Source organism: Dromiciops gliroides, chromosome 2, assembly GCF_019393635.1.
Source record: "Dromiciops gliroides isolate mDroGli1 chromosome 2, mDroGli1.pri, whole genome shotgun sequence".
Lineage (NCBI taxonomy): Eukaryota > Metazoa > Chordata > Mammalia > Microbiotheria > Microbiotheriidae > Dromiciops > Dromiciops gliroides.
The window spans coordinates 520399093-520411493 of record NC_057862.1 but is presented as its reverse complement, the minus strand read 5'-3'; the positions used below and the strand labels follow the sequence as shown (position 1 = coordinate 520411493).

General features: G+C 39.3%; 1 protein-coding gene across 1 annotated transcript in view; it reads left to right on the top strand.

Annotated features, from left to right (window-relative positions):
- The window catches only part of ANTXR1 (ANTXR cell adhesion molecule 1), a 309785-nt gene that overhangs the window by 29146 nt on the left and 268238 nt on the right, over positions 1–12401 (top strand). Inside the window, exons 2-3 of the mRNA XM_043987300.1 lie at positions 6291–6362; positions 8169–8240. Coding sequence (XP_043843235.1) covers positions 6291–6362; positions 8169–8240 — 144 coding nt within the window. The remainder of the gene's footprint in view (positions 1–6290; positions 6363–8168; positions 8241–12401) is intronic.

Sequence of the window (12401 nt, the reverse complement as noted above, 5' to 3'; positions counted from 1 at the left end):
TTTAGTTATTTTTTACATCTCCATATTGCTTTCCATTAAATTGCTATTTAAGTACCAGTTTCTTCTTTGAAGCCTTTCCTGATCCACCCTAGAATTGAAAGAATTATTTCCTTTTTTCTTTTCTTTTCTTTCTTTCTTTCTTTTTTTTTGCGGGGCAATGAGGGTTAAGTGACTTGCCCAGGGTCACACAGCTGGTAAGTGTCAAGTGCCTAAGGCTGGATTTGAACTCAGGTCCTCCTGAATCCAGGGCCAGTGCTTTATCTACTGTACCACCTAGCTACCCCCGAAAGAATTATTTCTAAAACAAAACAAAACAAAACGACAATTTCTGCCCTCATGGTGCTTACACATCCTCAGAACTGATAATAATTCACATTTCTGTAGTACTTGAGGATTTACAAAGATCTTTCCTCATAACTTGGAAACTAAGGCAGGAGGGAGTATCTAAGAAGGAAGGGAAAAGGAGGAATAAAGGAAGAGAACAAGTTTTTACTATATACCTACTACGCGCAGGCACTGGGCTAAGTGCTTATCTCATTTGGGACTCACAACAACCCTAGGAGGGAGGTGCTATTATTATTTTTATTTTACATTTGAGGAAACTGAGGCAGGAAGAGGTTAAGTGATCTGCCCAGAATCATAGCTAGTAAGTGAGGTCAGATTCAAATCTCAGGTTTCCCTAATTCCAGGCCTAGTGCTACCCACTCTGTCACCTGTTTCCTTCCCTTTCTTTTCCTTTCACAACCTCATGAAATGGGTAGTATAATTATCCCCATTTTGTGAAAAGGGAATGAAGACTCTGAGAGAAAAGCTAACTTACTCATTCATAAAACCAGTCAGCAGCAAAGTCAGGATTTGAACTGATCTCCGGGGGTCACATACTAGACACTAGTGATAAGAAATATAAAGATGTGAGTGCCTGCTCTCACCATCTGGTGGTGTCCACTGACTTGTTGGTTATTTATTGAGCCAGCCTAACTACTGAACATGTTCGTAAAACTTTTTCTCACTCCCTTTTGAGGAGTGAGGAGGCTTAATTTCACTTCTCCCCTGGCTTTGCTTTTCAGATCTCTGTTTTCTAGGGAATGGCAGCTAAAGGTTTGGAGGTCAAAGTGAGTGAGCAGCCTTGAGCTTCTTAGAGTCTCTTGTCTCAGAAGGAATCTTCAATATTAATTTCTGTCATCTGGAGCGTACTTTGGAAGCTAGGTGCCATAGTGGATAGAGCACTGGGCATGAAGTGAGGAAGACTCATCATCCTGAGTTCAAATCCAGCCTCACTTACTAACTGTGTGACCTACCCTGGGCAAGTCACTTAACTATGTTTGCCTCAGTTTCCTCATCTTTAAAATAAGCTGGAGAAAGAAATGGCAAATCACTCTAGTATCTTTGCCAAGAAAACCCCAAAAGGGGACGGACATGACTAAAATGACTGAACAATGAAAAAATAATACACTTTAAGCTTAATTAAATGTTTGGTTTAATCCCCATTCCACTGGTTTGCATTGAGAAAATCCCAATTGCTTTTATAAAATTTCAATACATTGTGTGACCTCCATTCTCATTCTCACTGCTAGCATTCAAATAAGCAGAATTGAGATTCCAATAACCATCTTTAAAAAAATACATTGTCAAACATAGATTGAGAAGCACTTAGAGTAATACTGTTCATAGCGAAAGCTATTTTTAAAGGGGCCAGCCACCCTTGGTATTAGAAAACAGTAAAGCAAGGGAGTGAGTTGGGCAGATAGTGGGTAGATGTATCTCAATTCTCCAGAAAAGCTTAGGAGGAAGTCTCCAAGATGATCTTTCTTTCTTTCTTTTTTTTTTTTTTGGGGGGGGGTAGGCAATTGGTGTTCAGTGACTTGCCCAGGGTCACACAGCTAGCATTAAGTGTTTGAGGTCAAATTTGAACTCAGGTCCTCCTGACTCCAGGGCCAGTGCTCTATCCATTGCACCACCTAGCTGCCCCTTTTTTTAATTTAATTTTTTTGTGGGGCAATGAGAGTTAAGTGACATTGGATCAAGACTCGTGGCTTATAATTCTGCTAGTATTTATTTAGTAAATAAATATTTATTAAGTATTTACTATGTGTAAACTTTTTGTAGGTGCCATGGAGGCAGGAGGATAAGACTTTGTCTCTGATCTCAGAGCTTAGAGTCTAGTATATTGTCCTGTAGCTTAAGAAGGGGATGCAGTCTCAAGAAAGGTGTTGTTACCTGTAGGATGAGGAAGAGTGGAAGACAAGTGTCACAAGTACTTGGTTTCTTTGATTAGGTGGTTTGATTAGCTAGGGTTTTGGGGGGGTTTTTTGTAAATGAACTTGTTCAATCAAGTTTGATTTACTGTGATAACAAATCAACATACAATGCATTGAGAGTGATAGAAAATAAACCACTTGGGAATGATGTCTCTAAGCTGGCGTTGCTACAGGTAGCCTTAAACTTCTCAGCAAATTGGCTCCTTGGCTCTTCCTAAGGGCCGATGTCTCTGTGTCTCCGGTGACTATTATTTTTAAGTTTACAGTGATCATAAGCAATAAGCTTGGCTGTGCCTAGAGGTCCTTCACAAAAGAAGATGCTCATGGTCAGAGACAGCCATTCCCACAAATATTACATTCTACTGGACATATGGTCATGGGACCAACTTTTGTTTCTGGCATAGAGGGACAAGAAGGGAAGAGAGGCGATAGGCTCCCTGAGTGACATATTTTACATTCCACAGATAGGTTTTCCTTGTTCCACACCTGGTGCTCTATCCACTGAGCCACCTAGCTACCATTAGTACAGGCTATACAGAGGGAAGTCAGCTCCTTCTAACAGAAGAGCCTGGGGTCTTGCTGGTGTTCCTGACAATGGCTTTGTCCCTCAGATTTCTGCAGTTTCTGGGGGTTTTCTTGCTGATGACAGCCAGCTTTGACAGGTGCACATTGAGGCCAGGGAAGTTCTGGGAGACTTTCCTCTGGTTGGGGCAAGAGAAATGTGTGTCCCCAGCTTTCTTGCTCTGTCAGACAAAACTGGCAAAAGCTGTGCCCGCAGTTGAGGGTGACAGGATTTGAGAAGATGCTGCAGGTGGTCTTCTGCTGGAGAATTTGGATCAGGATGCCAACATCTGTATTCCTTTTCTTGAGGGTTTTCTTCAGCCTGGATCCCCCTGACTGAGAGCCAAGTTTTCTCCTCAGTGACCTCAGACCTCTTCTCTCTCCTTAGAGTCTGGGCTTCTTTCTCTGGAGATCTCAAAGGCCTTCCATGGCTCCTGGTTTGCTCCAACACTTTGAATCCAGAAACTCATCTTGACAAAGTAGGACCTTGAGTGACTGAAGCATTTATTAAGTGCTTACTATCTACTGCGCTAAAGGCTGAGGGTTTACATACAAACAAAAAGACAATCTATACTCTCAAGGAATGTATATTCTAGTGGGGGGGGGTATAAAAAATAAAACTAAGCTGAAAAAGGGGGTGGATATGGGTGGGGGAAAAGAAGCTACATATGTGGGAATGTTGTAGAGAAAATCCAGAGAGTCAGCAGTACAGCCTGCAAAAAAGGGAAGACATCACCGAGCTGGGTGTTTTCCTGAGAATGGAGATTCTGGGAGGAAACAATCAGAAGAAGGGACTGAAGGGGCCTAGTATACATCAGTCTAACAAGTCCAAGGGTGGAGTGATCTTTCAGGATGAGGAGGCATCAGAAATGTCATAGAAAAAAGTCCAGAGGTACCTGAAGAGGAGTCTGGAGACAGCATGAGATAGGGCAATTTGGATGGAGGTTGGACAGGAAATGGGGACAGAGGCATGGGTACAAGGTGTGGCAATGACTGGAGCCCTTGTAGTCTGTGGAGCAATTCAAAGCCATAGAGGCCATCAGAGTAATTTTGTTTCTTTCACAGTGTTGTCAAGTGCCACTGGCAATGTCTTTAAGAATTCAGAGTTTCCTTTACTAGAACATTTTCCACAATATGGTCTCCACAAAGGTCCAATGTTTTCCCAATTTTGTTGGGAATTCCTTTCTTTCTTTCTTTTTTTTTTACAGGGCAATGAGGGTTAAGTGACTTGCTCAGGGTCACACAGCTAGTAAGTGTCAAGTGTCTGATGCTGGATTTGAACTCAAGTCCTCCTGAATCCAGGGCCAGTGCTTTATCCACTTTTGTTGGGAATTCTTGATCCCTGCTTTGATAGGCAGTGTTGGGCATTTACATAGAGCTACAATGTTACTTCTATTTATTTCATTCTGAGGTGCAGCATCTAAAAAGGGTTGAAATTAATCAAATGACTAATTAAAATTAAACAACGAATGCTTAAGTGTATTTTCACTGGACTTGTGAATCTTTTTCTAATTGATGAATAGGGTTTTTTAGATGCACTAACATTTTTTCTTGTGACAACTAGGTGGCGCAGTGGATAGAGCACTGGGCTAGCAGACTCCTCTTCCTGAGTTCAAGTCCATTCTCAAACACAACCCAGGGCTAGTCACTTAAGCCTCTTTGCTTCAGTTTCTTCATCTATAAAATGAATTGGAGAAGGAAATAACAAAATACTCCAGTATCTTTGCCAAGAAAATTCTAAATGGGGTCATAGAGAGTCAGACTCCACGAAAGAACAACAACAAAAATATATAATTGTTTTTTTTGACAGAAAAAGGCAGAACATCTCAGAAACCAAAATTTTTTTGTGCATTGTAAGGATGGCCTGATTTTCTCAGAGAACATAATAATCTACATTAGTCATCATAATGTTTTAACATTTAGAAAATTTTAAAAGATTATTACCATATATTTGCAACACAGCCATATGCTTTCTTGCTTATGATATGCAAGTAGCATTTTACGCATTATCCTGGAAAAGCACAATTTTAAATGAACATCTTTCTTTCCAAAGAAAGGGACTTAAAGAATAAACAGGGGGCAGCTAGGTAGCACAGTGGATAAAATACCCACCCTGGATTCAGGAGAACCTGAGTTCAAACCTGGCCTCAGACACTTGACACCTACTAGCTGTGTGACCCTGGGCAAGTCACTTAACCCTCATTGCCCCACCAAAAAAAAAAAAAGATAAAGAAAAAGAAAAAAAAGAAAAGAAAAAACAGCTATGCAGAATGAATAAATTAATGATTGGTGATTGCTTAAGTGCCTCCTTTTGGTCAAGTATTATGCTAAGCACTAGGGGATACAAATGCAAAAATGAAGATAAGTACCTGCCTTCAAAGGGATTACATTCTAATTGCAGAGAGATAATATTTGGTGGGGGTGGGAGGGAAAGTGAAAGGATTTCTTGGTTTGTAAAGTTATAGGGGTAATAAGTGGAAGGAATCACTGGACAGTACATTGACACACTAAGTCCAGGAGCAATGAGAGTTGATTTAATTATGATTCCAGAACTGGAAGGCTTAGAGGGGAGAGAGTGGTTAAAAAACAGACGATGAGGAAATGACTGGAGAATGCGGTCTAGAAATAGGCGAAGATGTAGGGGGTGACTGAGGCATCTTTAATCTGAGTAGTGGGTATGAGTTCCAGGCATAAAAAGGTCAAGTCCTACAGGGCTTGGTGCCTGGTCTTACTGGTATGGCAGCTGGTGGCTCTGACAACAACAAGCCTGGGAAACTCAGGTCCATTTTTTCTTAAAAAAAAGAAAAAAAATGGATCTACAATACATACCCAACCTCCTCAATGTCTAATTTTGAAGAGAGAACTTTGTAAATCCTAGCTTATTAGAAACCATTTTGGGGCAGCTAGGTGGCGCAGTGGATAAAGCACTGGCCCTGGATTCAGGAGGACCTGAGTTCAAATCCAGCCTCAGACACTTGACACTAGCTGTGTGACCCTGGGCAAGTCAATTAACCCCCATTGCCCCTCCCCCCCCAAATTATTCAAATTGCTCAAAAAACCCTCAGGAAACATACGAATTATCTTGTATTTGAATATAAAGGAATAGTATACTTCATAGGTTTTTATTTTTTAATGATCTCTTGCAATATGTTCTAATTATTTTTAATAGTTTCAAATGATGTTCATCCATTCAATGTCAAGAGATCTAGGGAAAAAAAAATCCTTGCAGCATGTCTTCCTGTGGTGGATTTATGGGACAGTCATTGCAATGAGTATTTATGGGTTTCAAGTGAAGGGAATAGTCACATTATGGAGATCACAGATCTATGGTAACATTTAAGTTTCAAATAATGAGACCGGCTTATGAAGAATTGTGCCAGGGAATAAATACAAAACAATTATAATAGAAAGGAAAACTAAAAATGAAAATTTGAATGGAGTGCCATCACCAGTTTTTGTTTTGTTTTCTAGATCAGGAAGTGTCCTGCACCACTGGAATGAAATCTACTATTTTGTGGAACATCTGGCCCATAAATTCATAAGGTGAGAGAGACATTCTTGCTTGCTTTATCTTATAATTATAAATGAGTTACTAGATTCTGACATCATGTTCTCTGGAGAAAACAGGCTGGGCAATAAAGCCAGATGCTTTTCTTTTCTTCTCCCTTGTTTGGATTTCAATTCCAGTAAGATCCATTAAGTTGGAGGAAAAAAAAAAACACCTTTTGATTTCTTTGGGGTATCATCACTGGACAATTTTGTCAGGTCAAAGAGTATTTCCCTCAAGAATGATGTTTCTGAGGTTTTCAAGGGATTGCTTCAGTTAAAGCTTAACTTATCTAGGCAAGATCATGTGTTACTTTAGAAAAGGTGTCACAGTAAATGAGTTTGCAGGAAATGATGGGTGTGGACCATAAAGTATTGCATGTCACTGTGCCCCAAAGTTAGTCATGAACATTTTAATAAAGATGGATTGTGAAAGGAGAGACATATTTGACTTCAGAAGTTGGGTCTGAGGCAAATTTAAATTGCTTAGGAAGCAATTAGTTATGACATAGTCACCTGCATTTCAACCCCTAGAGGCCAACAATATGCTGTCCTTATCCTTTGAACCAAAATATAGGTTCCTTTTCATGTCCAGTGATTTCAATTGAATTAAGCCAGTGCTTTCTTAACACTGGCCCTATAAACCAACTTGGGAGTATAGGGGTCAGGGCAAATCCTGCTAGTTGGGCCTGAGATGTTTAGTTTGGTTTTCTGGATCAAGAGGAAAAGGAGAAAGCTCACTCCTGATGAGGGAAGTGGATGAGTTAGGGTGAAGTAGATGCAAAAACAGGGAGAAGATAACAAGATGCTGAAAAATGAAAACAAAATACAGATAGTCTGAAAAGCTATTTGCTGAGTTAAATAATAGGAATGGCTAAATCATAGGTCATGATTTCAGAGCTGACAGGAAACTTGGATATTACCTAATCCAAGCTCTTGCAAACCTCCTTTCAGCCTCCACTCAGAGAATTAGAAAGATTAAGTGATTGGCCTAAGGTTACATAGACAGTAAGTAGAAAGCTGGAATTCAAAGCTATGTCCTCTGTGTATGATCCTGCTTCTGAGGAAAACTGAAATGAGCCTTTGTGTTGAATACTGGCTTCTTGCAGTAACGGCATTGAATCATTTTGATGATATGAGACAATAAACAGGTCCAGAAAGAGAACACAGCCAGAAGGAATAAGACCTAATCAGAACAATGTTTTGAGGTCAAAGACAAAAGACGCTTCATAGAAGGAGGCAATTTAAGAGGCTCAGCCAAGAAAAGTTGAGGAATGAGGAAGAGAAAAGTCAGCATATAGGTTAAGTAACACTAGGAGAAAGGAGGCTCTGACCTGTTAAGACTTTGCTCTTTTAAGGTGGCAGTGTGTTAGCCACACTGCTTCTTCACTTCACTGTTACCACCTCACTAAGCCTGGACACATGGGGGTCATCTATTCCAACTTCCTCCTCAATGCAGGAATCCTTTCTAAAATTTCCCTGATGAGTGGTCATCCATTGTCATGGGAAAACGATTTTTTTCTCTTATTGAAGTGGATGCTTCTGGGTTAGGTTTTCATATTAGTAGCAGATATCCAGAAACCAAGATCAGCCTGGACATTTTGTTTTCTCCTTTGGTCAGCAATTTTTAGCTATTTGATCTGCCACTGGTCAAACATCGGTCCTAGTCTGACTCAAAACTTTTCAATTATTTTAGCTTATTGTGAGCAGTCTTGACATAAAGGGATAAACACGTAGACAAAGAATAAGAAAAGAATGTGGGTGCTTGCTGCCTTTTCTAATATGCTTTTCTTCCCTTTCCAGCCCTCAATTGAGGATGTCATTTATAGTGTTTTCAACTAGAGGGTCGACTCTAATGAGGCTAACTGAAGACAGGTGAGAACTTACCCATTTTCAAAGCCCACCTCTTCCAAGGTGGGCCTTGAAGTTTGACCTATTAAGACCTACAATTTGATGACTACCTTTTGATTTAAACTAAGATAATGAGGTTTTTGTTTTAATTTGACCCATGGGATTTTCAATTTTTGCTTATCTATTGGGTTGTTGCTACCTATCCTTTTAAAGATCAAGACATAAGTCTCTACTCCCATGAAGCCTTCTCTGATGAACCTCTCAACAAATTTAGATCTCCCTAACCTTTCAAGCAACACTCTCCATCATTCTAATCACTCACATAATGTTTTGCATTATAGTTATCGATATCTCATCCTCTTACTAGACTTGATGTTCCTCGAGGACGAAGTCAGTTCCATATCTAAACTTTGAATATCCCCCAGCATCAATCAAGAATAGTCTTCTACAGGGAGCAACTAGGTGGCACAGTGGATAAGGCACCAGCTCTGGATTTAATAGGACCTGAGTTCAAATCCGGCCTCAGACACTTGACACTTACTAGCTGTGTGACCCTGGGCAAGTCACTTAACCCTTATTGTCCTGCAAAAAACAAAACAAAACAAAACAAAACAAAACAAAAAGAATAGTCTTCTACACAGACTGGGCACTTAACCAATGTTTAAATCAATCAACTTCTGTTAGCCTCTACTGATTTTCCTTACATTTGGATCCTTACTAAGAAATGGTATCCGCACCCCCCCCCCAAATGGATTTATAATTTGGTCTGCCAGTTTATAAAAATATGGCAGCAGATAAAATGTTTTTAAATGACTTCATTTTGCTGCATGGAGTGAAATGCTGTTTTATAAGTAGCAAATGATACATGATGGATGTTGCCCAGATTATGACATGTAATTGGATGAGTTTCCCATTGTTTTAGTCCATCACTACATATATCTGTTACAGGCAAGTAAAGATGGACAAAAATTTGGGTTAACATGAATAGGAGGAAGGGGCAGCTAGGTGGCACAGTGGATAAAGCACCAGCCCTGGATTCAGGAGTACCTGAGTTCAAATCTGGCCTCAGACACTTGACACTTACTAGCTGTGTGACCCTGGGCAAGTCACTTAACCCCCCCATTGCCCCGCAAAAAAAAAAGGCAAAAAAAATGAATAGGAGGAAAAGAAGAGGTTGGATCACATATGGATAAATGCAGCACTTTCAGTGATCCTGAATAGTTCCCTGCTACAAAAAGCCTCCAGCTTTTAAAAATCAATTAGAGGGGGCAGCTAGGTGGCACAGTGGATAAAGCACCAGCCCTGGATTCAGGAGAACCTGAGTTCAAGACCAGCCTCAGACACTTGACACTTTACTAGATGTGTAACCCTGGGCAAGACACTAAACCCCCATTGCCCTGCAAAAACAAAATAAAACAAAACAAAGACAAAAAAAACAAAACAAAACCCAAAATCAATTATAGCCTCCCAATAATGCTTTGTGACTGTAAATCATCAAAGACCACAAACTCAGAAGGATGTATGCAACTCACAGGGCAATTTTATGGCATATTACCAATGAGAACATGAACAGTATTTGTATGGATCATTCCAAAGCCCTTTGAATATGTTTTAGACTAGCTTCCTCTAATGCCTCATCATTGCAAGGAGATGACCCTGAGTTTTGATATCTGCTAGTGGAATAAAAGTTTTGACAGGTCCTACCCAGATGTAAAAACTTTAAGTATGGGTTTAATAATGGAACAAATCTATTATCTCAGAACTAATCTGGCCAAGCACAGAGAGGCTCATCACCAGGTTTGTCACAGGTGATGAAATTTTCATCACAGCTACTAACAAAATCCTCAATTAAGGCATGCAAGGGTGATGCTCTACATCTGTAGAAGGAATATGATTATATTTACACTGCTGAAAACATCTCCTTGAAGTCTCTGAGTATCTTATATTAGACAATCCCTAAGTCCATTTTATACATGTGTCCAAAAAGTCACCTTCAAAAGTACAACATGGGGAAGGGGAAGCATAAGTAAGTAATAATTCATGTGAAGAATACCTAGTAGACCAATAGCTCTTTGTGAGCCAACAGTATGACCTGAAAGCCAAAAAACGAAGTCAATGCAATTTTAGCCTCCATTAAAGGAGGTATAGTGCCCACCCAAAGCAGGGAGACGATAGTCCTGCTTTACTCTGCCCTTGTCTGATGACAACTAATATACTTTATTCAGTACTGGGTACCACACGAGGATTGCTGTATGAGGATTAGTAGAAGGATCAGGAGATGTTTACCCAGGAGAAAATAAAGTCATAGAGGCACATGACAACCATACTGAATTATAAGAATCTAACAATTCAATACGAATCATATGAATACAATAATTCAATATGAATATAGCAATAACACATGGACTAAGGACTAAACTCCTACTTGACCCCAGAGGTTAGAACTAGGAACAATGGGTAGGAATTGTGTGACAGAAGGATTTCAACCAAAGGTAAGGACAATTTTTCCAATAATTAGAGTTATCCCAAAAGCCACTGAGCTGTCTTAGGAGGTAATGAGTCTCCCATCCCTGGAGGTTTTATTGCAAAGACTAAATAACCACTTATCAGGGATGTTGTGGAGGGAATCTTTGATCAGATGACCTCTGAGGTCCCTTATGAGGCTGAGATTTGTGAATTCTTTATTCTTCACAATAATATTGGGTAGAGGAGGGCAGATATTACTTCCATTTGATAAGTGAGAGAACTAAGGTAAAGTCACATGTAAACCCAGGCCTTCTCATTAGAATGAAGGTCTTCTGTTTCCCAGTTTAGCACTTCCCCCACTATTCCCTTCTTCCATACCATATTACTAAGAATTTTGACCTCCTGACTCCTACATGAGGGATTTGTTTTTTCCTTCTACATTTAGATGCCTTCCATAGAATAGGGAATAATCAAAAGAAATATATACTGTAAGACTCCATGAAATCAATGTCTCTCCAATACATTGAGAATTTCTATCTATACACAGCATTATGAGTCTCATCTGATTTCTGTTTCTGCATGGATGCCTATTCTGTGGGAATCCTGGGGGCTGAATGCTGAAGAGTATTCCCTCATCCCCTGTCCCCTCATCCAACCCTCAACCAAGTTTTTCAGTTAATTGTTTCTAGTTAATTCCGCTCTATCCACACACAGCAGGAGTTTGGCAAGGCAACAAAACCCATTAATCACCAACAAGTATTTTTAAATGTTGGATGAATAGGATCCCTGCAAGAATAAGAGTTGCAAAGTCCATCCACAGGTCAGATGTTGAGATTTCTGACCTATCTGAGACTGCCCTGCTAGTAGAACTGTTGTTCTTAGAAACCACTTAGAATGGTTTAGCATGCTTTTACTTTGCTATTCCCAGGTTCTTGCACCAAGAGATTCAGTTATGAGTTTACCCTGTTTTGTTCAAAGCAATGTTGATTCTGAGCTGGAGAATAAGTCCAATGACATCCAGAAATTATTTTCCAAAGTCCACATGGGTTTCAGAATCAAACAACTGACTATCCTGGCTAATGAAATGTAAGCCAGTTTGTAAAGGACTCTTCTTTTCACTGAAATATTCTAAGATCTTCTCAGTCCATTAATATGCTTTAGACAGGGGCTCTCCTACAAGAAAGTATTTTTTAGATAGGCTTGCTATAAGAAATAGGTGATACTTTTAATAATAACTCATTTTACATAATAATAAGAGTTCATTTGATGTTATCTTCATTTTGAACAGAATGAAACAAGTTTAAAGAATATCTATATATATATATACGTATGCATATATAGAATATGCATATATAATAAAATAAAAACCTAAAAGTTGATGAATTCTAATTTTACCTTTTCTCCTGTCTGCTTTATATTTGAGGGGTTAATAGGCAAGGAATTATGTTTAAAAAAACAAATCAAAAGGAAGGAGAAGCAATAATCCACCCCCTAGGATTATTAAAAGTGTAATTGCTATTATATAAATATAGTTATTAAATCACTTTCTAGGGAATTCCTGTTTCCGCTGAAAGCAATGTTTATCTAATCATTTCTTTTTAAATTGTTCTTCTTATAGTGTTTTCTCTTAACTTTGTATGTTGAAATGCATTGTGAGTCATAGAACCATAGAGGTGGAAGGGACCTTAGAGGACATTTTTTTGTCTCCCCAAGTGCCTA